General features: G+C 41.3%; 1 protein-coding gene across 1 annotated transcript; it reads right to left on the reverse strand.

The window, feature by feature from the left end:
* Positions 1 to 1,982: 1,982 nt before the first annotated feature.
* slc16a2 (solute carrier family 16 member 2) lies at positions 1,983 to 27,141 on the reverse strand. The gene is made up of 7 exons (XM_086221718.1): positions 26,137 to 27,141; positions 14,310 to 14,454; positions 13,359 to 13,857; positions 12,020 to 12,163; positions 8,510 to 8,738; positions 5,791 to 6,063; positions 1,983 to 5,720 (listed from the first exon to the last, which is right to left on the reverse strand). Exons 1-6 carry the CDS (start codon positions 26,564 to 26,566, stop codon positions 5,807 to 5,809), a joined length of 1,704 nt encoding a protein of 567 aa, XP_086077844.1. The 5' UTR covers positions 26,567 to 27,141; the 3' UTR covers positions 1,983 to 5,720; positions 5,791 to 5,806.
* Between the last annotated feature and the right edge of the window lie 241 nt (positions 27,142 to 27,382).

Here is a 27,382-nt window from a genome sequence, read left to right on the forward strand (position 1 = left end):
TTTCCCCGCCTTCGTGATTACCTGCCCTGCCCCCTGTACCTGCTCCACCTGCGTCTCACCATTCTGGCCTCCTTGTGGATTTAATTCCACTCCCTGAGTCCTTTGTTCTCATGTGTCTGGCCTGATTTCCACCTCTTAACAAGTCTCATTTGGGTTTATTTGATTCTTGCCAGTTTGAGAATTTACAAATTACACTAGGAAAATGTTCCAGAGCTCCGTGTTTTGTCTGTGCAAAGTATTCTGTTTCCACAGCTGAACGCAAGCGGGAGCCTCCCTTTGAAAGGCGTAAACTCCTTTAAGTTATTTTATTATACATGTTTTTGCACATGTAAATTTCGTGTTTTTTTCTTAAAGGGACACACACACACACACACACACACACACACACACACACAGGCACACACTGAAATTACAATAAACTTTCGGGAAGTCTAGGCTGTGACCAGAAACATAAATGAGAGTATCATAACCGTGGAATACTTATGGCTGTGACATCATTATACAGTCATGATAAGGTACATGAACAATGCAGCCTTACAGGGTTCCCACAGCCCTGATAAACGGCAGGACACAGACATTCTTGACTGCTTCTTGCAACAGCCCTGGCAAAGAGTCCTTACTCAGTAGGTCCACAGAACTCTAAGAGCTGCTGCAAATCGTGGCTCAGCTTCAAAATATCTAGAACTTAAGCTCCTATTTCTCACTCTGTTTGTATGGTTTCGAACTGAGGGGGGAAAAGAAACAAACACAGCAGAGACTGAGGTCAGAGGTTCAAAGAAACGGCACATTTCAGGGTAGAGGAGTTTGATTTGACCTCTAGTCAGATGGAGGTTTTTTTGTTGTTTTTCAAGATGAGATGAAAATGAGAAGTTTAATTTTGTCTTTGCAAGCAAAAGCAATATGAAAAAATAATCCAGCACAGGATCTTTCTGTGTGAGTCTCCATGTTCTCCCTGTTCCTGTGTGGGTTCTCTCTGGTACTCCAGCTTCCTCCCACAGTCCAAAGACATCAAGAGGGGACGAGGCTGATTGATACTCTAAATTGACTGTAGGTGTGACTGTGAGTGTGAATGGTTGTCTGTCTCTATGTGTTGGCCCTGTGACGGACTGGTGACCCATTCAGGGTGAACCCCGCCTCTCGCCCAAAGGCTGCTGGGATAGGCCCCACCCCTGCACATACGCGCGCAACGCTTAACAGGATAAGCGGAAAATGGATGGATGTAAGAATCAAAGATGACTTATGAACACACATTTGATATCAAAGAACATGACCAGTTTTGAATCTGAATAATACAATGACTCAAGAACCGAACAGTGTCTGCCATTCATTTCTTGTCTCGTGAGACATGGTGTACTGCACACCTGTCCTTTACTAGGGCACAGCCAGGTGTGTTCTCTCTGTGGCTCTGACCTACATACTGTGTGTTACAGTCAGGCAACAGACAGGTCAGAGAAAAAAAAGCAAACACCTGGGGGAGAAAGTTTTTATCACAACTTTTAAGAGCAAAAAAATCTGAATCAAATGCATTAAATAAAACAAGCAGTAGTGTTAGTAGTGACATACACGGAGCTCTGCAGGAGGTTTTGAGTGCTACAAGAGATAAATGCAAACATGGAGCTCATGTTTAACATCCTTTAAAACATTCGTCGTTAAAAGCTTGACATGCTTTTACTTCATATAGTGAAGCAGTCACAGGAAGTGGACCACGAGTCCAGTGATGCTGCATAGATTAAAAAAAAAGGAAAAAAAAAGACTTCAGCGAGCCAAAGAGTGGTTCAACAGACACCCTGCAACCATCCGGGTGCCCTGTGGAATTCTTCACTCGTTCCACACCTTCACGTCAGTAGATTATTTAGAACCAACATTTGAGCTCACAAGATCTTCCCCCCTGCCACCCCCGCCCTCCCCCACATATAAATCGTATCATAAAATCTACTGTCACACAAACACATAAAATCAAAACAAACACCACTGACGGTTAATTTAAAATATTAGAAAACATAGCACATTTATTGATTCATATGTGTCTCAATATTGATTTTACAGTTAGGGTAAGAAAACTCATCACTCAGCTGGTTTTGACCAGAAACTAAGTGAGGTGGCTCTAATGCTATTATATACTCTCTCTATGTATATAAAACCTGGGCAAGTTCAGTAATGCTGTAACGGTTCAGACTGGTCTGATAAGGCAGATTTCAAATTGAGGTTACTGCTGTGTCATGCTTTTAAGTCATTTTCTCCTGATTGAAAATGTGACGGAAAGCTTCTAGTATATATAACATATAAACACGAAGAGATGAAGGGAAAAAAATATGTTCACAGTAAAACAAAACAAAAAAAACCCCACACTCAACAATTAAAACTGAGACGTCATCTGCATAGAAACATAATCAGCTTTTCTTTTTTTTTCCACCTTTTGCGCTGCTGTTAACCAAAAGGCCTCCAATACGGCTGCCCGAGGGGTTAAGTCCTCTGCATTCACTCGCTAGATTCTGTAACTCATAGGCCTCAAAGTTTGACAGTAGCGTGTGTTTTTAGGGATCTATCTCCTGCAGCATTGGTAAAGAAAGAAACACTCACAGTTGAGGGAAGGAGTAGGGGGAGGTGGATTTGTTTAAAAAAGTAAAAGAGAAGGAAAGGTGTGGATGAAATCACTGTATGAGATGAGATTACTATAAAAAGGGAACTAAAAATTGACACAAAATATCAAACACGACAGCAGTCAAACTAGAGGCCTATTTCTCCACTTCTAAATGAACTTTGCTGGACTCTCCACTACGCGTAGCTAGATTTGAGTGTAACCTCATTAGACTTGTATATGACGACACATTCTAAAACACAGAGAAATCAGACTTGTGGCATCAATGAGTAGGAACAGAGAAGAAACCGGACAAATGGATATGAAGGCATAAAAAAGAGGAAAGATAAATCTCTGGATGTATGGAAGGCGTTTGGCAGCAAATCACTAACACATAACAAACATGAAATTAATGACAACAAGTTGAATTACTGAGGATTGTTTGATTACTGAGGTAAAGTGTATATTTCCTCTTCAGAATTGTTTGTCACATGGCATTACCTCCCCTCAAACAAAAAAAACTCAGTAGTGAGGTACCAGCTGGACCCATTGTGAGTGAATTCCTGTACAGGGGACTGTCTTCCCTTGCTGTCTGCTGGTCAGTTAAAGCACCACGCAAACAGTCACTGTCGCTCGACTTCTCATCTGGTTATTAAAGTTCACTGTTCAATGTGTAATCTATGAGCGAAGAGGTAAGTGGTCCAACCTTCATGAAACCAAAAAAGTACTGTAAACTAAAATATATCCAAGAGGCAGATCATCGTTGTTTCATTTAATGCCGACAGCGAGCGACACATCCTGATGCTAGAGTAGCCATCAGCCCTACGTGAGATGGCCTGATGGTGGCTCAGGTCATTTGGCAGCTTTCATCTCAGTTGATTTTTAACAAAGTAGTGTCAAATCATTTAAACTGTCTCTACTACTAAAATGCAAAGTGGCAGCACACACATTTGCATGGAGGAAATTTTCCACATAAAACGATACATGCTTTTTTTTTAAGAGTGTGAATCTACCAAAAGTCATCAGTCTTTTATGACTTTGACATAATTGTTTCCACTTAAAGGAGTATACAGTGTGCACACTACAAAAAGCTATGTCTCAAAGACATAACAAACACGTTTTTTGGCAAAATTGTCTAGCACACTACTGAAACTACGAAAAAACTTCAGACTGGAAAAGAAAAAACTGCAATTTAAAGTCATACTAGACAGAAAAATGTATATTTGGCCTTTCAAGTACACACAAATATTAAGTGTCCTGTGCTCACATAGCTGTTTTTTAATGTTGTATATCATTTCATCGTGACTCTAGAATGCTGAAAGAGCCACCTAAGTATATTTAGCTTGAATGCTAATGGCAGCTGACCACTAACAACAGCAAATCTACCGAGAAATGGTCTTTTACAAACCCTTAAGCACATTGTCCAGTTTAATCCTCATATTCAGGATGTAGCTGCATGCTCAATAATCCACAAACACTTTGTGTTGAGCTGAAAACAAACTAAATGTATCACATGTGGTCAGCACTCGTTCACAGTAGCACCAGGTGTGACCAGCTGGAGCATGGTGTTGAACGACTGGCTTGCACTCGATCACCTGACCTGAAAGGGTTTTTGTTTGTTTGTTTTTAACTCAAAATCAAGTGTTGGTAGATTACTGAGAATATAGCTGAACTAAGAAGACTGTAGGTTACAGTAGACGGTTGTCTTAACAGTTTGCGAATGGTCAGTTTTGGAGAATTTTTGCTGTTGGTAGTCAACGGTTAAAATTAGCTTCAAAGTAAATATCCAAGGCAAAGAAGTAGTGCAGGTGGGAAAAAAAATGTCTCTTTGGGCTCAGGATAAATATTTGTCAGTACTTGAAAGGCAAAAGTACAGCTTTTGGGTGAAGTATCACTTTAAGACCGTGGAGTCATGGGAGTAACTATAAATTCACAGGTCATAAGGCTCTCTGGACTCACCTCAACTAACTTCATACGTCAACCAGCCACATGCTGCAGAGTCACTGACCGATATTGAAAAAAAAAAATTTCACTTGTGATTTTAATCACTTATGAGTCCGATTTCTGGCTAAAGAGCTGCAAATGTTGCACATTTGTCTCCCAAGCAAGCTGGCTGAAACAACTATTTGCTGAGGTTCTGAACCCTGGTTGAGAGCACAATGTGCTACAGTGTGCTAAAGTGCGTGGTTGAGTTGAGGTGATTGTGCCTGTGGCTGCTCTCTGAGAATTCTCTGTTCCCTCTTATGATATTTGCAGCAGATACATACGTTTCTCTCACAGCCCTCAAAGTGGAAAACACAGGCAGGAAAAACAGATTAGGACAAAACATAACCAACAAAATCATGAACGTATCCCTTCACTTATTCTTATCTTATAAGCAGAGGTGGATGAAGTACTGAGTATATTAAAGTGATAGATTCCCCAAAAGCTTTAAGTTCTCATCACAGAATTAAAAATATAATTTGCTTAGTTTGTAGATTATGATCGACAGTGATGTAACAGAAAATGGTAATGTAGCAGATAGTGTATTAGCTTATAGTTTCCTCATTTTTTTATACTACCATTCTTAACCACACTCCTCACTTTCTCTGACTTTTTTTAAAAGGGTGATTTTAGTAAGGTCCTGAAATTTAATTTAGTATCAAAGTATTCAGTTAATGTGCACCCTTGTGTATAGCTATCTTTAAAAAACCTTCCTATGAATTCTAAAAAACAAGTAAAGGATTATTTTATAGCTTCAAAAAGCTCACGTAGTCAGATAAATGCTGTGAAATCATAAACTACGACTGTTGGTTAAAATCTATTCATTTCATTCCTCTTGGAGGAGCGTGTTACTAGTCCCCCTCGGATCAAACCATCCCAATTAGGACTGTTGTGCTTGTCCGCCTTCAACGTTTACATCATCTTCTACTCTCATGTCGTCTTCTTCTCGTCCTCTCTGTGGCATCTAACCACAGCCCCCTGTTGTCCAATTTCTCTCCACATCAACTAAGCAAACAGCCAGTGAGGGTCCTGGAGGGTGAGAGGTTAAAGGTCGGCTGACGGGAAGTCCATGGTCGAGTAGTAATCGTGTACAGCTGCACATGGAGGATCAGTACGAGGGCAATCTAAGGATGATAGAAGGTGCTGGTGGGCTGAATCCCTGCATTAAAAAGGGAAAGTATAAGAAACAGACATTTATATGTTGATGTAATGTGGCTAAAAAATGTTACCTATGTATGGCGCGACTCAGATGTGTGTCTCTACGTCGGTGTAACCAGGCAGGATGTCGCCATTGGAGCAAGTCTTGGGCTCCTCTGCTGTTTGGGGAGTGGGCAACATGTGAGCAGTGGTGGACGTTTCCTCTGGTGTTGCCGCTGCCTGCCCTCGCTGCAGCCTGCGGTGTATCAGGGGTACAAAGAACAGCACGATGCCCCCAACGATTGGAGGCACGCCGGCGAGAGAAAAGGCCACCGTGTAGTTCCCAAAGTAATCATGTAGGAGACCTGAGCAGAGGAGGGAAGGGCAGTAAAATACAGGTTATGCTGAATTAGTAACCTGAAGCATCCTGTAAACTTCTCTAAGCTAGAAGTGCATGTGTTATTGTGCAAGAAATTTCAATATAAACTTTTAAGAGTGGCTGAACAACAACGTTCTTATCTTACAGAAATGCACACATCCCCCACATGCAGTGAACTAATCAAGCTCCCACAAACATCGGGCACCATCCCGTTAGCAGATTGTCTTAGTGAGGCTTCAACTTGCGTAAATGGATAGTAAGTAAACCAGACACTGTGAAACTACAGACATGAAGCCAGGTCAACGAGTTTAACACACTGCACCATATGTTTTATGCATCACGGAGCTTGTGACATGGGAGCAGTGCAACGGGGAGGACGCTGTTGTCGCCTGTTGCATATGGATTCTCGGTTCTTGAAGCACAGACTGTACAAGACATCATATGTTCCTCTAGAGACAACACACTCACAGATAGAGGGTAGCAGGGTGTAACTAAAGGGTACAAATGCTCATTCAAGGGGTGTAGCCTTTTGAAAGACAAGTGTATACCCTCTGTTCATTATGTACCCTCTCTGGCCTGACTCGTCAATGTACTTCAGAGGGTACAAAGCGTCCTGAATGATAAACGGTTGTCTTTCATCCCTGTAATGAGCATTTTGGGCTGGAGTTCATCCAGAGTTCCTGTCATTTTGCTGATATATTTAGGCTACGCTGACACAATACTTTGTTTCAGCGATAGTTGTGAAAAAAATTGCAGTATTTTTTTTAGCGTGTCATGCTGTCTTCATTCTAAAATTACGAAAAATGAGAGAAAACAAGAGAGTCGGCCATCTATGTTTTTAAATGATGTTATCATTGAAAAAAAGGGCAGCTGCTCTAAGGTTTTCCTCTTCTTGTTCCTGTTTGTTCATGAAATGTGAAGAATTATCGTGAGAAAAAGCAAATCATACGGAATTGTCATCTTATTATACGTTGAAATGAGCAAATAAACCTTTATGAATAAAAAATAAAAGTCTGAATGATGAACGTGTCAGCTACACTTTTGTTTATGGGCAGGTGTGATGCATCTGTGTCTGACACATTAGTGCACTAGATGTCTGAGTGCAGGCTGTAGAGGCGGGCAATACAGCCTCAATACTGCATCGCTCTATGTCACTGTGCTTGTTTAGGTAAGTGAAAAAAACAGACAAAATGGAAAAATGAAGGCGCATGCACACCAGTACGAGAAGGTTCTGATTTTCAAATAGAAAAAGGGAGCAATACTAAAAACTATCAAATAAGCTTTCTGAAAATTGTGTAAAAGAAATCTGAATGACGGGTTATATTTCCCCTGACGATGTGCATGTGGTTACTCATAACATTCAAAAGCCATGTGTAGAATAAAAAAAATAGAAATGCTGTAAAATAATGCTCTGTAACTGTGGAAACAACATTTAAATAGTGCTAATGTACCTGGAATGGCGCAATATTATTTTGACTTAAAGTGCTATATGTGGACACTGAGAAGTAGACAGGCCTTGAGTTCACAAAAAAATGCAATAATTTGGCTATTTTCTCTCTTGTGGTGTCCCACCTTCTGTAGCTGCTAATAAATCCCATTCAGAAATAAGGACCTGGAATTTAGGGGAAAATGCATTTTATTCCTAAACATCTTACTGCCTCACTGAGACAAACATCTCTCTACTTTTCCACAGAGATCCAGAAAGTAATCTGAGAGCACATACGTCTGCTATAGAGGCTACACGGATACAGAATATGAACACAGCATCATCGAAACCCATTCATGACAGCTGTCCCGAACCACTAAATTGTTGTCGCCCGTTCCTTGTAATATTACCAGTCTTCCCATTAAATATCATCCACATCTGTCCAGTACTTTACAAGATATCCTGCTAAGAAACAAACAGCGATCACGTTATCTCGTTTGTGGTGACAAACTGGTTAAATGACAATCATAACTCATATCAATCATAACTCACTCAACACATTATACAAAAACACAAACTGTAGTTAAAATGGGATGGAATAGTCAAAGCTGTGTGTGTGTGTGTGTGTGTGTGTGTGTGTGTGTGAGAGAGCAGGAGGAGGTTGACAAGAGAGAGCATGCCTGATTCATCAAATTAATGTTCTGCCCTCAGTGGTCTTATTAAACTGATGTTGTTATGGAAAAGAAGAAGGCGGCTGGAGAGAGGAGGAGGGAGCGCTGAGATCTGACCCTGTATGTGCGTTGAACGCCTGAAGACAAATCCTTCGTGACGGCCTGCAGTTGGCCGCAAGCCCACACCTCATTAAATACAATCCACAGTCTTTCCAGACATGCAGTCACGCCTCTCATTTCAGTTTTCATTCAGTTGTTTTGCGAAGCTGATAGCAATCATTTGAAGTCAAGACGAGCTGAACTCTGGGTTGAAAATCAAAGAGTGAGTCTCTTACCAGCGATGGGTGGACCCGCTGTCATAGGAACAGCCATGAGGCCCAGAAGGTAGCCTATGGCCTGCGAGGCCTGCATAGGCCCGACCAGCTCGAATGCTATTGGGGCCATCATGGTGAGGAAGCATCCGTCACACAGTCCCATGAAACCACACACAACCACCAGTCCTTCAAACGCCGAACACTGGGGGATCATGATTGACATCACGCCCAGAGCCATGAAGGACAGCACCTAAAATAGACAGGAGAGGACAGGCTTTACATCGTTCCTTGCTCACTGGCTTAATTTTGAGCCTTACTTGTGGGTTGCGTGGACTTTCTTCATATATACAGAGCCTGAGCCATGTAGTGTAGGTCACATTCGGCTTTCAATAAGCCCTGTTGTGTGTGGAGTGGAGGACTGGTGACCAGACGTTGGATTCGACATAAGACTGGTTTGTGTTGTGCAGATTTATGGGCTCACTTGCCAATTTATTCAGTACACCCAGATAAAACAAATGTAATAATAACAATAAAAATAATAACAATATGTTACACACATGTAGCCCTTTCAGGAAACTCAACGACCGTTACAGAAAAAAGTAGAATGATTCAACAATCCTTGAATAATTCCTCCTTTCATGTGGGCTTTAATGTCCAGTTTTTATTGAATCTCCTGTGGAGGGGTATTGATTCATTTTAAAGGTCACTTTTGGAGGCTGTTACTCAGATGATACGATGGAGGTGCTCCTGTTGTTTTGTCAACCCTAATTCACATATATCAGATGGACAAAATATCAAGAGAAAAATGTTTTTTTCCGATATAAATTCATGAACAACTTGCTTCATTTCAGACGAAAATAATGACAGGAGGCTTTTCTGTGCTACATCTTGTCTTATTTTCTCTGCTTTTATGCAGGTGTAGGTGCATGGCATGCACGTCATAGCTGTGTTTACTCATACAGGGAGACATTTTGACTTCACTGTGAACATTGTCTTACTGACTGCATCCTCCAGCAACTACACAAACTTGCTAATATCCTACATTTTCAAATTGGGAAGAACAGCCTTGATGTAAGACTTGAATCTGAGATAATGGCTGAAAAGATTTTGGTATGATAAGATAGTTTTGTTTGAAGGTTAAGCAGTCATCGGGCTTTAAGTTCTTGTCTGGCTGCTACATTAGATTAGCTTGAAGCTAAGTCTGGTGCCTTAACATTATGCTTTGTGCGTTACCTTATTTTCTTCCAAAATGACTGCAACAAAGCAGCTCCTAAAAAAATTCAGGTGTGTTTTCACTCTGGATAAAAGACAGAACGAGCCTTTCAAGCTCATAAAAGCCTCCTTTCGCAAACCAGTGTGTTTCATTATTATGGCAGCAGGAGAGAAACTGTTGAGCGTCACACTGTAATGATAAGTAACTCTTTTCTGCATGGAATAAATGACCAATGCACTGGTGCATTGCAGACATGTAGATTCAATAGGATAAAAATGTAAAATGTGTCAGAGGAACATAAACACCCTTGTCTGCACATCGACGATGACAAAAAACAGACTTTGAAGAATGATTTGTTTCATATGGGGTTTCCATAAAATAAATACCTAGTTAGATATGGCAATTACATTAAACAATTGTTAAAAATATACAATCTATGAATAAGCTGCAATTAAATGACATACACCACATTCACTTCACCAGTTCTAGGTGTTTGAGCCCTGGAGGCTTGAAGTATCCCTGTGACGTGTGTAAGTTTGCGTTATGGACCACAAGTATCATCATTCTACACAGTCAGTCTTCAAACAAGGTGGAGGAACAATGAGTAAAATGCATACTTGAGTTGAGAGGCCATTTAAAGCTTTGTCATAAACAGCATGCAGCTTGAGTGTGTGTGGTGCTTGTGTTGCTAATCAGAAGGAGCACAACATAAATACACAAACACACCCACACACCCACACACACACACACCCACACACACACACACACACACACACACACGTTCTTTGTGTTCACCTCTAAAAGTGGAGGATGGAAACTGCCAAACTACATAATAAACAATGAAACAAATGGCTCAATTGAAAAATTAATGACATTAAATGTACCACAAATAATATCAAAAATATTTTTTTGGCATTAACTGATCAAAATGTGACATAAAATGATACCTCTGTGTATTTATTTGTCTTTGTATGAATCCCCTTATTTATATACCTTCCAATTTAATTATTCATGCATTCATCTATCATTCATTTCACTTACTTTTTACATGCAATTTATTTAAATGTTTTATTTTTTCAAAGTATACATGTATATGTCTTATTTTCTCTGTATATATCTCCGTCTTTTTATTTCCCACAACATATTTATCTCTGCATGTTACATTTACAGTAATTTTATGAATTTTTTACTCCTTCATGCACTTATATATATATCAAGAACATTATACACATCAAATACAGAAAAGTAGAACTTTGTGGAAATAAATTGAAGAAAAGGTTAATTTGGATTCTTGTGCAAAGGGGAAGTAAAATAAACATCCATCCATCCATCCATTTTCTTCCGCTTATTCCTGTTAAGGGTCGCGGGGGGGGGGGGGGGCTGGAGCCTATCCCAGCGGCTACGGGCGAGAGGCGGGGTTCAACCTGGATGGCTCGCCAGTGAAGTAACACATTAAAGGATGAAATAAGAATGAATAAATGAAAGCATACAATTAAAAAATATATTGGGAAACTAAAAAAATAGGAGGAGTCATACAAATTTAAATAAATACAGAGGTACATTTCAAAAGAAATACCAACTGATGTCATATTTTATCAAATAATTAATGCCTACATTTATATTAGGTGTAATTTACATGCGTTTACTGGCACATTAATCATCTATTGGGCCATTTATTCTTTTATTTACTTGTGGTCTAACAATTTAGGTCTTCCCTTCCAAACTGCTGCACTTTCCCTTCTCTGAGGACTGAATTATTTCTGCCACTCTCCTGCTGGGTAAATCCCCCTAACAACACAAAGGCTTCTTTTCATTATGGCTTTGTAAGTGGGTGCAAATTAGGATGTCATGTTTATCTGAAGTCTAATAAGCAGTATACAGAGTGAATCAACTCAGATACTAATCAAACAATATCTCTGATTCAACCTGCTGCACACTGTAATAAACATTTTCAAATCAGAAATGTTACGTAAACGGCGATTCAGCCGAGCATTATATTTGTGCTGCAGGGTCTCAAAGTAGTTAACAGATGATTTAAATCTTTAGCAACGGTATTAAATTTTTACAGGGTAGAATTTTAATTTGACATATTTCCCCTTGTACACATACTCTATTCATTTTTTATGCATTTTGAAGCTCTTGGAGGTATCTTACAAACAATAAATTGGAAGCGATCAAACAAGGAAATAGTTTAATCTGGATGTTGGATAGCTGGCTAAAAGTGAGATTGGACGGTATTTGAGATGTCAAATCTGAGCTGCAACAGAAAAACTGACATCATTTAAGGAAATACTCTCAACCTTTATTCATCTCCTCACCTGCATATAGATTTTTTTCAGACCAGGAATAAGGTCGCCAATTTTACCAAAGGCGAGTCGCCCCACGCCAGATGAAGCTCCAAGGCACACAAGGAGAATCCACTCCCTCTCGGTCTCCTTGAACTGCTTCTCCACAAAGTTGATCTGATACACACACAGAAAGGCAAATAGTGTTGGTGAGCTTTGGTTCTTCGTGTGGAGGGTAATAAATTTGTGCAACAAGATGACACCAAGACACAAACAACTGGGGAATATTTTCACACGTTTTTTGTTGTTGTTGTTTTTTTGTGCTCCAATCCCAAGAGGTGGAGGAAATCAGTCAGTGGGCGTGTGTATTAGGTAGAAGAGGACTCCGAATAACAAAATGTCTTTATCCACATAGTTGTGGAACAGCAGGACAGGAAGATCCAACGCATATAGGTCAGACCCTCCCACTCCCCTCAGTCCTGACCCTGCAAATCAGTTCCAAAACATGAAACCACCCTCTGAAGTCTCTTCCTGAACATGGTGGTCCTTGTGAAATATTTGCTCTGCTTTGAAGGGCGCTACACTCATCAATGGCCATAGGATAGGCATGTTTAGGGATACGGAGAGGCCATACAGGAGAGGTTTCCTGAAGTGCTTGAGTCAATACAAAGACCGGGGCTGTGTTTACATCTGGGTCCGGGCCTGAAACAACAGGCTTGACAGAGGGAGGCCGGAGCTGGAACATCCGACATCTGGATAGTAGGATTTCAACTTAACAGCTCTGCAGCTTTACACTCCTTCCTAATCCCTCACCATCTCACTCTCTCAGTAATAGATTCCAAATTCTGGAAACTGATTGAATGAAATCTGCAATCTACTCATGTTGGAAAGTGGTTACTTTGTCTGTGAAGTGATTGGAGTTCTTTTCACCTTGGCAGTCGATGGCGTCCAGCAGCAGTCATTCTCCTAAATCACACTGATATGAACAAGCCTGATCTTCACTGCTCATTTACCCTGCTGACATGACATCACACTCAATGCCTCGCCATTTCCCAAGTCAGCTGAGGGATCTCTATTATACACTCATTATCAGCATGATGACAATGTTTATGTAACTCTATGGAAGACACTGATATGAGGTGTAGTTCATATAAGGTAATGTTTAAGTAAAGTCGAACATCCTTATACAATCTTCCATTAAAGTAAGAAAGTGAGTCAAATATACACAGAGTGAAACACAGCTCGCTTATTTCTCACAGAAGAACTGCCGAAAGCATTTGTACAGTTTCAGGCTTAGATAACCTAAAAGAACAACAAACACACAACATTCCTTTGTAACGTGACTGCAGACATGCCAAGGAAATGTACTTACGAGGTGGATGTACGGCACAAAGTAGCCTAGTACAGCTGTAGCAACTCCAAATGCCCACACCCGATAGGTGACGATGCGAAACACTCGCAGGTTAAAGTACTTCCTGACCCCAACCAAGGCCTTGCTCCACCTGTTCCCGCTTCGAGCAGTGGCCCCTGGCTGGGTTTGGGATTCAGCAGGGCCGGGACCCATGCCCATTGGTCCCATACCTCCTCCAGCAGGTAGTAAAGGTTTGAATGTCAATGCCAGCAGGGCCTGAACAAGCATGAAGAGGCTAAGGATCTGGAAGGTCCTACTCAGGCCAAAAGGTTCCACCACCTTGTTGAGCAAAACTGGGAGGCCCATGGAGAAGAGGCTGGCACCTGCCGTCACTACGCCGTTGGCCAAGCCCAAGCGCTGCCGGAAGTAGTGGCCCAGGATGACCAAAGAGGGCTGGAAGGCAAATGAGGCTCCGCAGCCAAAGACTATGCCATATGTGAAATATCGAAGGCTCAGAGAGCTGCAGTAGAACAGAAATATGAAAGAACAAAATAGAGGTATGGCATAAATCACAGAACTGACATAAATCAGAGGGTTTCAAAGACTGAGATGATAGTCTTCTCAATCAGAAGATACAAAATAACTGAAAGGAATTCATTTGGACATGTAATAAAAATCCTTTCGGGAGGCATGTAATCATATCTAGACAACTGGTTCATGTAACTGCCCTTGCCTGTGTGCAGATACACTATTGTTATCACCATTAAACTTAATTTGCTTTTGTTAGGGTGAGTACAGGGCACAGAAACCTCCATAGTGAAAACTTTTCTTTTACTATGCCGACATGTGAAATAGTGCTAAAAATTAGCAACATGACTAATGTACATGAAAAGTTGACTGTCTGTACTAGAGCTAGCTAGTGTCCATTGGCCTCATACCTCTCCGAGCAACAAGTTGATGAAGGTGGCTTACTTTGCAAAGGATGTGCTGAGCAGCCCTATGAAGGCCAGGGCCGCCCCACACACAGCTGTCTTCCGACAGCCAAAGTGGTCTGTGAACATGCTGACCACAGGTGAACAGAAGAAGATCATCCCCATGGCCAGCGCCCCGACCCAGGCTGCAGAGAGAGAGGGAGGAAGAGAGAGAATTCGTGGTCATGCTTTTTATTTCAAACAGTACTTGGTGCCAATTCAAGTTACGCTGCAATTCTTTGATAGAACAGTTACATAAGAATTGTGAGTCCATCCATCCATCCATCCATTTTCAACCACTTATCCTGTTAAGGGTCACGGGGGGCTGGAGTCTATCCCAGTAGCCTTCAGGCGAGAGGCGGGGTTCACCCTGGACAGGTCACCAGTCCATCACAGGGCCAACACATGTAGGCAGACAACCATTCACACTCACAGTCACACCTACGGTCAATTTAGAGTATCAATCAGCCTCGTCCCCTCTTGATGTCTTTGGACTGTGGGAGGAAGCTGGAGTACCAGGAGAGAACCCATGCAGGCACAGGGGGACCCTGAAGACTCACACAGAAAGATCCCGTGGTCGAGCCCCGAACCTTGTTGCTGTGAGGCGACAGCGCAAACCACTGCACCACCATGCTGCCGCTCCAATTGTGAGTCACTACTACAATTTATTTTGCTTGCTTACTACATTATTTTTTGAATCGTCCAAAGGGATCTTCAAATGTTGAGTTACAAATGAAAAAAATTGCACTTTAATGCACATTTATGAGCCTCACATGACCCCTTTATTCACCACTCCATATTAGAGGACTTCAATGCAGAGGACAGTGTAGGGAGCTCAACTGCAGAATGAGATTAACACTTAAGGACACATGTGGGTCTACTTTGGATCACTCTTCTCTCATTTGTCCGTCATTTTCCTTTCAGCCAGCACAATGCATGATGGGATACAGCACTTGGTTCCAGCAGGACAGTAGGATAGTTTAAGTCAATTGCATATGGTAGAATTAGTTTTCACAATGAATTGGGACAGCACTACGACCTAGTGGACTATACTGTATACTGAGTGATTTTGGACACATCCTTGAGTTGGGAAATTGTCCGCAAACAGTTGATCACTATAATTATGTGATCTGATTTTTTGCCTCACTCCTTTAGAAGGTACATACATTACCTCCAAGTAAATCAAGACAATTATGCCTTTGCCTCACAAGCAAGAATCAAAGCATTCATGACATGAAATGAACTCTGTGGAAATCAACAGGATGCAATACTGTGCAATACAACTGACACAAACACAATGAAGAGGAATGGTTTCCCTTTCCTCCATGGAAACAATACGGTGACTCATTTTGACAGGGGTAACCTTTCAACACACTCAACGGCTCGTCACAACTCTTCTCTGCCTTTAAAATTACCAACTTTATGCAAATTTCAACCACATCAAGGAATATTTAAATCAGATTGTACAACCTTTAAACAACATTGCAGTAACTTTGAGTTGGACAGTTATGAAATGAGGTACATGACTAAAAAAATAAAGGCGGAGGTGGTGTGGCCATGTATGTGGACAAAAATTTGAAGTACAATGTGTTGGACAGCACGACAACTGTGGTTGATAACATACTTGTATGCAGTACAGTTGAAATCTGGAAGGAAAAAAATAAAAACGTACTCATAAGTTGCATATATACGTAGATCACCAGGTTCTAGCAATGATGTGTTTAATGAATGGATGGACACCCATAAACTTATTTTCAGAGAGGTTTTTGTGTTTCTGTTTTGGGAGTGAAACTAGGGAACAAAAATGTCCAAACATGAAGCAATTTTAAAAAAAGTTTTGCTTGTTTTGTTAAATTGTATTTTGTATGTTGTTAAATTATGTTTTTGAAATATTTTGTCAGATCTTGGTAATTGAAATGCTGGTGAAAAGCTGGCTGATTCACAAAAATAGTTTCGCTTGTTTGATGCGAAAAAAAAGGGAAAAAAGGAAAAAAGCTTAAAGTGAGTTTCCTCTGTTAAAAATGTACACGCAATAATTCCCAGATTATGCAGTTCATCATATTTGGCCAGATGTCCACTGCAGATTTATATCACTGACCTATAAAACATTTACAGTAGTTATTTATTAGTAGCCAAAGCTTCAAAACATGAAACCTTTTGAATGCATTCCACTCGTTTCCCTCCCATCTGATGGGATTTGCTATTAATAAAAATGTGATGACGAGCATTTATTGTGTATTTCTAACATGTACATCAGAAAGATGTCTCGTGGTGATTAAGCAGATCAAAAAGAAAAAAGTGGATCAAAGTGGAAAGTTCTGCCCTGTGGTGTAATATCCACGCGGTGTTAAAACATAATGAAGCAGAATGACCACGCAGAGACACTGCGTACCCAGAAGTACAAACAAACAAATATCCGGGTCCAGTCTCATGGGGAGCAAAGGTAGCTTTAATGTCTACCATGGTGTCGAGGCTGGGGGTGTGTGTGTGTGTGTGTGTGTGTGTGTGTGTGTGTGTGTGTGTGCTGGGAGGGGGGAGGGGGTGCATGCTGGTCCCAGTACAGCAGAGGAATCAAAGCATAAAGCACTGATTTACCTACTGGTGCACATGTAATGTCAATCAAAGCTTTCAGTGTGACGCATTATAAAAAGATTATCCTGTGTATCCACCTTTAATAACCTTTATATCTAAAGGTGGATTCACCCCTTATTGTACTTTGTTGATCTAACAGAAGAGAAGTAATCATCCTATCTAACATGGACTTTGTGAACTCCACAGACGTTGCTTCTCCAGCTCTCTGCAAAAAGCCAACGCATCCAACCGATAGAAAACCAACATTTACATTTTTTGATCACCAAATGTAAACTATTACAGAACATATTGGTTCAACAGTTTACATAGATCAAGGATCAGACAACTTTAAACACGAGTTTTTCAAACTTATACAGTCACGCGCTCAGGAACAGCATGTCCACCAAGTACAAGGACGCTGCCCCTCGGCAGGCTTCCAAATTTTTTGGGGGGGGGGGGGGGGGGGGGGATTGCGGAGATCAGATCAAACCCAGAGCAGACATCCTTCATGTTTGTGAAACTGGACTGAACACTGATCTGGGGAACACAAAACACACAAATGCACTGAAAAGCCAGAAATCTTCTCCGCTGTATCATAATCTGACACATCTCTACACAACGTACAGATTTAACCACGGAAGCACTCAGTTGTGTACGTGACACAGCGACAGCTGAAGCACACAGGGGCAACAGTTTCAAAAGAAGTTGAGGGGCTCGGTCTATCAGCGGAAAACTTGTTATCGAGTTTAATCTTCATATATGTGTTGCTCAATCCATTTAGGAGAGGCAAACGTCTCTAAAAAAAAGTGCAGATGAACTTTTTTCCACCCTCCCTCAGCAGTTCATCCATGAAGTTCATTTATCTAGTAAGAATATTTAAATCGGGTTGTTCGCTCTAGTCAATCTTAAATATTTCCTGCTATTTAAGAGATCATTTGGATGTTTTTTTTAACTGATTAGAATTAACGCTGAATGCCACCAGGCCTGATAGTTCATCATCACTTTTAAAATAATGTCATTTTTACCCTGCTTCAAAACAAAAACAAATTTAAAAAAAAAAAACTCCATATATTTCTTCAAGTGTTCTGTAGCTAGAGGCAGCACCAACACTTGCAGTATTTCTTTACACTGAATCAAAGTAAAGAAACTGCAACCTTTGGGGTTGACAGACAGTGTGATGTATGCTATAAATACCAAAGTACACTGTCAACTACGTACAAGCTACAATCAGAGACAGCTAAACAAAAGGCCCATGTCACCCCACTTTTCTCCTCTCACTCCAAGCCCCAGAACCCAAGTCTTGGCAGAAGAGAGACAACTGAATGGAGTTTACTCATTATGGACAATTATACAGTGAAGGAGACCAGTGAAGCTGAGTGAAAAGGTGTGTGTGTGTGTGTGTGTGTGTGTGTGTGTGTGTGTGTGTGTGTGTGTGTGTGCGCGCGCGTGCGTGTTTTTTTTGACAGCACAAACCTATTGAACAGACCAAACTTTTATCCTTAAGGACGCTGTCAGCCCTCTACAGAGAACGGATGAATATTTTTGTGATAATGTCCTGTTGCTTAGTGACAGAATAAAAACTAAAATAGATTTCTTACTTCTAGCTGTCAAGTCATATCCTGACACTGGTACTACACATGACACATACAGGTAATCTCACCTTTGAGTACTTATTTCTCTGACAAATTTTTGCTTTCACCCCTTCATTTTAAAAACCCCTGCATACTCAAAAGCAGGCTTGACACTGCTCAAACCCGAGCTGCGTTTGAAGATGGAATATGTCGCAGCGACGCAACAAGGCTGCCCCCGCTTTCAAAAGGCTCCTTCAAATGAGGCTGAAAAATGCAGCTTTCACTCCCTGAACTGGATCCATATAATGAGTGGATCACTCGAGGCTACATTTCATTAGGGTTGGGTACTTTTATGGATGAGATGGAAAGATGCACTATCATTCAGTTTCCATCCATCCATCCATCCATTTTCTATACCAGTCATCCATTAAGGGTGGCGGGGGGGGTGGCGGGGGGGGTGGTATCAGCGCATTTTTCCATGATACCCTGTCATAAGCATCTGCCTTTTTTTTTGTTGTTACTATTAAGTTCCAGCTAATTTCAATAGCTAACATTGTACTACCTTGTAAATAACCGTTCAATTTATGCAAGAGATCAAAGAGGAACTCCTCTACGGATGGGTCCTTGGACAAATGTGAGATGCTGCTAATAAGGGGGCCGAGGTTGAGTTCACAAGGACCTCACCACTTGATAAAGCGCAGCCAGAATGCATTAAAAAAAGTGACTCATTTTCCTGACATGGCTCAGAACTTCGATACACTGGACCTGCAATTCAACAATGAAGTTAAACTCCCAACATACATTGATATAGAAAAAAAGAGGCTTGAAAACCTCAAATGAGAAAAATATCCTGATAAAGATAATTATTACTTCTGAAACTAATTTAAGCAGCTCATTTATTGTAACGATATGAATGTTATTAGGGTGACTCAAACAAATGAAGCCGAAAGAAATACAATCAAAAGTGCATTTACAGCCCAAAAAAAAATAAAGATTGGGTCCTGTGTGCTTTTAAGCTGCAGTGTTTGCAGTCAAACAAGATTCAATAAATGGGGGATATTCATCCGTCAACAAAACAAATGAAACAAATTCTTATGGAAATTGTCTTGAGTATTCTCAAATAAAAGTAACAATAGATGTTTTTGTTGCATGAACAGACAGGATGAGGAATAAGTACGGAAACCCCCCCGCCCCCCAAGGCCTCATGCGATGACTTCAGCAAGTGCGAAAGTTGGACACCAGTCGTGGAATGAGTTGACTTCAACAGATAAACACAGATAGCAACCTTGGGAAGTAGGAAAAACATAATTGTATGATCATTTGCAAAGGTTGCACCACCGGTTAGCAGCTGTAGAAATTCAAATATGTTTTTGTAAGAGAGCAAACAGCAAGAATTTGACATTTGTATTTATTGTTGTTAAGGAGGTTTAAAAGAAAGTGAAATGTTATTGTCATGATGCATACCAGAAAAAGAGGACTGATGAGCATCAACAACATAAACAATTATAACAAAAATAAAAATGTGATCTTTTTACAATGTATTGCTACATTATCATCATGTGAAAACATGATTAAGTGACACTATCTTACCAAAAACTAACTTTTCGGATCATAACATGTCACACGGGTATTAACCGACACATATCAGCATATCTTCCAACAGGAAAGCATTTTATGTTGTAACAAGCTACTTTAATGTTATGACAAGAAACACTCCTCGTTGTTATGGGCACCCTCTTTTTTGGTTTTTTTTTACGAGAAAAGTTTCTTCTCGTTGGAAGCTTTCTTGTTTCAAAAACAAGAGAAGTTTCAAGCCACAACGTGAAACGTTTGTTTGTCCTAATAACATGAAAATATCTTGTTGCAGAAACAATATTTTCATCCTGGTGATTCATGTTTCTTTTTCTGGCGTGGCAACAACACTTTGCCTTAAAGACTGCTGTTATTTTATAACATATATATTGAAAAAAAATTAAACACCTTTGCTTTAAAAAAAAAATACATGCACCTGTTAAGTGCAGAAGCAGGTGGTACCAACAGGGCCGCCAGCCGTAAAGCTGGAAAGAAGACTGTTAGAGTAAAGATGTCGCTATATACCAGGGATGAGCTGTCTCTGGTGCACCACAGGAGAAGTCAAACACTTCACCTCTACATGAAGGAATTCATCCCGTAACTGTCTGCCTCTCAGTAACTGTAAGTCACCTTGATCATCTTCTGAGTCCAATTGTGGAAGAGAGCGTTTGCTAAAATTGTTTTCATTTCATCAGGTCAAGATGCAACGAGAGATGATGTAAATGACGATGCGATCACTGATAATGTTGTTGTCATACAACTGATATGATATTAATTCTTGATCAGGTTAATAGTATACACACTTGTAGAACTAATAACCCAGGAATCAGCTGATGGGAAAGTTCAGGAGAGGGAAGGAAATTGTATCAGTATATCTTGACACTGATCTGTACAGAAAACTTCAATTCTTTCTCCGAATATGAACTGCAAACTGTTTGCACCACTAACTTGCATGAAGGGCATATGTTTGGATACATCTTGAAAGCGTTCCAGATGGAGAACAGTATATGGTGTATGTGAGAAGCAGCATGACTTCATTTCTCTGATTTTGCTGTTCCTGTTATTAAATTGGCTGTGCTTCTCAATACCAACAATCAAACTGGACTGAAAGGCAACACTGACGATGCTTTGTGTAGATGTGTTTTAATTGCAGCGGACACAGTGACAGCATTATCTGCTGCTGGAGGGAATATCAGTGTCTCAGTGTTATTAGATTTATCATTAAACACTGCTTCGGCTTGTGAAACGGTTGATGTACAAATTCAATAAAAGCAATCTGTATCTAATCGTCTGTATGTTCCTGTTTATGAGGACGCTAGGGGTCTGAACTCATTTGCTTGCCCTGTGGAATTCCAAACAAAAAACAAAAAAAACACAGCACTGCCTGATCTGCCAACCTGGGATTTCCAGCTGCCCTGAAGATTTAGCAGCACACAACACTCAGCGGTTTGTTCAAGGTCTGAGAGGTTTACGGGAGACTACAAACACACCTGTGTGACATCTGGCTGTGTGTTGTTCAAATTAGACTTTTATTTATAGACGATGTAATCCTCCATTTGAAGGTTTTCCATAAATTTGATCTTTGTATGAACCGAAATGATGAAAAAGTGCTCCCACAAAAGGTGCCATGAGCTCACCAAGATCATTTCTTATGACTCCACAATGCAGGAAGAGCCAGTCATGTATATTTAGCTGGAAGCTAGCAACTGAATGCAAACCACAGCGAGAGAGAGAACCCACACAGGCACAGGGAGAAAATGGAGACTCCACACAGAAAGATCCCAAGCTGGAGCCGGGGCTTGAACCCGGAACCTTCTTGCTGTGAGGGGACAGCACGAACCACTGCACCACCGTGCTGCCGCTCCAGTATAATCCATTTCTTCTTTATCCAGCCGTGTTCACGGGAATCCATAAACTTTGATCCAAGCTAAAACCCAGCTGGTTGCACTCAGTGCTACCATGAACAAGCAAAGAACCATAACTGTTAGTCCGTCTTTAGCTCAGTTCAAAGTGTGTGTTGATTATTGATTGTACAGCCGGATAAAGACATCCTGGATAATAGGATAATAACATTTTAGTATATCAAGTGAGAGCTTCATAAGGTTTCACTGTTTTTGGCAGTCAGTCGAACCTGCTCCGACACAGAAATACAATAAGACTCCTCCATACACCTAATAATGTGTACAGAACTCCTCACTGAACTCTGTAATGTTTGATACTGTTTGTTCAGAAAAAACAAGAAGCATTTTAAAATCATTAAAACGTCCTCTTCTTTCTGCAGGAACATGAAGAGAAAGACGTTTTTTTTCCTGGAGGGAAGGTTGTGGGTGAGGCGTGTGTGTGTGTGTGTGTGTGTGTGTGTGTGTGTGTGTGTGTGTGTGTGTGTGTGTGTGTGGTGGTGGGGGTTTTTAATATGACAGTGACTTAACCGTGCTATTAATCATTGACCAGGCTTCACAGAGAAGTCAGACTGCACATCTTAAAAGTCAAGCTGCATCAACGAGCTCTCTCTAGTTTCTAACACATTTCTAACTATAAAGTGGGTTTGCGCCCGTGGCAGAGAGGTGTTCTCTAGATATCCACTGGCTCACGTTAAAAACCTTTTTTCCAGTCTGAAACACTGGACCATAAGCTGGTCTCTGTCTGCTAAACATTTAATGGAAAACTCTCTTAATGCCTAATGTACTGCTGTCAGTTATATTTATAGACAGTCCACTTAAGACTGGATTTACAGTGAAGGAAAATCTCTGCCTGCGCCTGCCCTCGCCTGTGCTACACTATCACTCCTGCTTTGATGCCTTTGAAAAATGTGCCAAAATTCTTCAAAGGACTGAATCTAAGTAACTTGAGAATCAAGTTAATAATGTTCATTCACGTCATATCTACATTATGACACAACAAGGGCACAATATGCTGGAGGGAGCATCCGTTTGTACCCTCTGATCTGTTTGATGCTTGTGGCGAATCAATGTCGGGATTCATTCAAATATTTATTGCTTGTTCCCCCCGTAAGTTTCTTCTCCTGCATCGTTACCAACAGTCGCTGAAGCCTGAACTTCTGTCTCGTGTCAGACTCACATCTGTTCATTCGCTCCCCGCGGATTACGAAAGTAACAGATTTTTGTTTTTTTTATTTCAGAGGAATGCGAACGTGTTTGATTTGTGTTCCGAATACACACCTCAGCAGGATTTTTATACCTTCGGCCCCCCGACAGGAATGAGAGCTCTGACTGTGCCATTCTTTATTTACACCGCAACCATCTGCAACTCATAAGCTGCTCTCTCCTGTTCTTACCTTCTTTAACTAAAACAATGATACTTGAACGACTTCTTATAGTTTTCCATGAATGAACACAACGAAAACTTTTGATCAGTGTTGATCGATTATTCCCGACTGACCCTTTGGTCAAGATTTGGAGTGTCATGTTTGAATTTAACCACTATATTTTTACCTCTGTTTGATTTAAACATCTTTCTTCATCGATCAGACTTCAGAAAAGTCTGGAAGCACATTTGCAACGTCATCAGTATCTGCAGATATATGTCAGGTCTTTTCATACTGTTCACAATAATAATCCCTTTTTTATGATTATATAATTGCACAAGTTAATAATGAAATTGCATTTGGATTAATCATTGCGGCGCAAACTTTGAGTAATGGCCAATACAGAGTAAAAACATTTATGTTCCCCAAGGTGGAACATTCTTCTCTTTTTTTTTTTTGCAACATCAAGCCTCATTGAAACATCACTTTCCAAAGTAGCAAGTTAAAAATATTTCAGAGCCGAGTTGAAACTTTGCCTTTGGCACCACAATGTTGTTAGCTCTACTAGAAGACGTGGCCCTGGCACAATGACGTAGAAATGAACGGAATGGATCCGCCCCATTACACAGATATCCAATCCAGCTGTTTGAGTCAGCATCCGAACAACATCCTAGATGAGTGGATCGGAGCGTCTCAACTGAGCCGTGTGTAAAAGTTCTGTGAGGACCGCTACGTAAAAGTTTTTATCATTTTTAGTTACCAAAGACAAAAATTTACAATTTTGCCAGTGAATGTGAAAATAAGCCTTCCAAAGCAAAGCTTTTCACATGCATTATGCTACACAGTGACGCTCAAACAGAGGAAAAGCACATTATTGGACCAGACCGAGCCTTCAAGTGCCGCCCAGCACTTATTCAGTTCCGCTCACTCAAAGTACCTCCGCTAGAGTAGGTACTTACTTCCCCAACAGGGACAGTTCCTGTGGTCAGAACAAAAAAGTCCAAGCTGCCCTTAAATGACCCACGAGTTTCTGCTGAGGAAAACTGCCTTATTGTAGTTAAGCTGTCCCCCCACTGCTTGGTTCTCATTCTGAGGTAAGAAGGGCAGGATCCAATCCCCTGCTTAATCCCTTCACATATGAGAACACTGGAGAATTAAATCCAAGGACTTGCTGGAAATGAAATCCTTAACAATTCTTTAAAAAATAAAGAGAGGGTGAAGGAAAAAAAAGAAAAGAAAAGCACCATGCCACCAGCTGCCCTGCTCTGCTGCTGTTAGGAATGTCTCAAATTACTGATAAAAGGGAAAAAGTCATACCGTATCATTTTACCAACAAGTTCCTGCCTCTCATGATTTATAGCAAACAAAAGCTAAAAGTGATATGGCGCCTTGTCGCGTTGCCCCCCGGGGCACGTCAATTTCCCGTCCGTGAATTAGACATGGCAGGCTACAAGATGCTTTTAAAGATGTTAGCAACTTAATCACCTCTCAGCTTCTGGTTTTGACCTGTAATTAATGTTTTCTCTCCTCTTTAAAGGTGCTGATGGCCAAGGCTCTACTCTGTTCCAGGGAACACTCTTAGAAGAACCATAATCCCATCCCACACCCTGACCTTTACCTTCACTTTGTGATTGCGGATCATAACAGGAAGTTGGGGGTGGGGGGGGCAGATCCGGGAGCCATTTGATGCTACTTTGATTAAAAAAAACAAAACATGAATTTCTAGAAAGTTTTGTTGTATAAGTTCACTTTTTTTTTTATAACAATTTTTAATATTCAAAATCAGCAGTTAAAAATGTCCATCAACTTGTTTCAAATAAAAGAACAATGTGGGAAGCTAAAAAACAAACAAACAAACAAACAAACACCTGACATCCAAAATGGAACCCACTTCCAGGAATGCAGCCCTCAGAGCTTCATTAATACTAAATTGGATGCTGACTTGATGAACTGATTCCACGTTCAAGCTTCATTTCTCAACAACAACAAAGTAACTGACGCACTCGTTCCCCAGTGATGAAGCAGGGTCAAGAAATCTTTGTTCACTTGTTTTTAACCCTCATCTGGGGACTAATTAAAGGAGTGGAGTCCTTGAAAGTAGCGTAGGTGATTCCAGTATGGGAAAAGTTTGAAGTAGCCAGGAGGATGCAGCTTTTATGTGACAACAATAAACTGCAGGAAATAAGACTGTCACAAAGGGTTTATAGAAGTTTTGTATACTGTACAAAGCGCCTGTTGTCATCTTTTCTACAGAAAAATGATGTAAAAGTGAGAAATTTAGAGAAGAGCGGGGGAATAAAAGTTACACTATCAAATATATAAGATTGCAACATTCAAAAAGGGCAAACACTTTTTCAAACACCCCTCTTAGGGCAACAGTAACTGTATACAGCACATACTGTACGTGCTCACAGAGTCTGAATTTTTGTTTCAATGAAGCCTTCAGGGGAAAAGTGTCAGTCATGGCACCCTGAACTGGTTTGGCAGAGACCGGTGGATGAATTCAGTTAATGGATAAAAAGTACAGCTGAAATGCCTGTTAACCATTAAACAACCACAACAGTGACTGACAGGATTCCTCACAATGAATGAGTGTGTGATAGGAAACAAGAAGGCAGAATTTCCTTGTATGTATTATATTTATTAGTGGAGCACATGTTCTACCTAATGCCATCGTGTGTGTGCCTGCGTGCGTGCCTCTTTAAGTGCAGCATACTTGAACTTAGTTGCACCTACACGTAAGAGTTGTTTAAATGAAGGTGGAAGTTATACCGCCATGCTTATTGCTGCTGTTCTAACTCTCCACCAGTTCCTCTTTACCCGCATGTTTCCATTAGAAGCCCACTTACCCACTTTGAACTGGGAAGCCTTGTCGTTTGGCTCTGCGTGCTCCTTGGCCAGCATTGTATGAAGGATGCCAAAAGAGTTTTGAATCCCGAAGATCGACCCGTTGCACCACGTCGCTGCAAAAACCACCAGCCAGCCATAACCTCCTTCAGGCGGGACGAATCCTCCTCCGTGGCCGTGCTTCTCCACCTGGACCACAGAGTCTGACTCCAAAGCTGGGGAGAGGGGCGGCTTGCACCCGGCCTCTATCAGCTGCACGTCACTGTCCTCTTGGATGATTTTCCCCTCGCCGCCTGCTCCATGCTCATCGGTTCTTCTCTCTGCTTCTTGGAGAGCATCTGCCTGCTCCATCTGGGGACCCGCAGCCGGCTGCTCTGTCCCGGACCCTCTGCTAGACGGCTGTGTGTGACTGCCTAGCCCGTTGATCCCCATGCTGTCTGGTCTAGTCGAGAGGTTACTGCGGGCTCTTGGCGCACATGCATGAGATATAGGTCAATGATATAAGAACGAGGATTTGAATAACAGACTTGATTGGCTCTCTGTCAAACGCGCACGATTCAGACGAGCTCCCGACGCGCTGCCTGCAGCCCAAGTCTGAGCACCAACTTCAGTAAATAAACCCGATCAGCAGAAGAGCACCAGTGTGTCATGCTGCACCGCTGTAGTTTTCCACCAAACGCTTCTATGTCTCTTTTAAATGTAAAACGTTTCCACTAACAGCCTGAAGAGACGTGTATTTACTTTGTCTGGCTTTCCTGCTCGGTGCCAAACACGGATGATCAACCTGTGAGAATCTCCGCGTAGCTTCGACACCCGTGTCGGCCTTCGCAGCGGTCCGTAAACAGCTCAGAACATCCCCGGAGGTTAGAAGAAGCGAGTGGGCGGTGCTGCTCTCTCACTTGATGTCTTCACATACTGTATAGACGTGAGATAGGTAGGCCCGTGTGGGTCCCGTCCATACTGTCCATAGAGCTCCACGGCCGTCATTCAACAGCTCGCCACCGCCTCCCTTTCCCGGCAGACGGACAGTTGGAGCCAATGGCGGAGCTCTGTCCTGTTAAGGGAGGAGTTTATACTTCGTAGCTTGTCGGATTCGCGGAAATACCCGAGCGTCGTCTCTTCCCCGGAGTTGGAACTGCCTCGTGTAGAAAAGACACTTTTCGGCAAAAAATAAGCAAATTAATGTAGAAATGTCGGGGGCAGATTTGTTGAGTTAAATGCCGGGTTCTTTTGTAGTGTAGAGGGAGG

This window comes from Aulostomus chinensis, chromosome 13 (assembly GCF_037954235.1).
Source record: "Aulostomus chinensis isolate RoL2024-O1b breed Wild chromosome 13, RoL_Achi_v1.0, whole genome shotgun sequence".
Classification (NCBI taxonomy): Eukaryota; Metazoa; Chordata; class Actinopteri; order Syngnathiformes; family Aulostomidae; genus Aulostomus; species Aulostomus chinensis.

Coding starts and splice junctions, on each gene's coding strand:
- slc16a2 (XM_086221718.1), bottom strand. CDS start 26,566: ATGGGGATCAACGGGCTAGGCAGTCACACACAGCCGTCTAGCAGAGGG. Junction 12,164..13,358: donor TTGTGCCGTACATCCACCTC/GTAAGTACATTT, acceptor TGTGTGTATCAG/ATCAACTTTGTGGAGAAGCA. Junction 6,064..8,509: donor AGCGGGTCCACCCATCGCTG/GTAAGAGACTCA, acceptor TCCTCTGCTCAG/GTCTCCTACATGATTACTTT.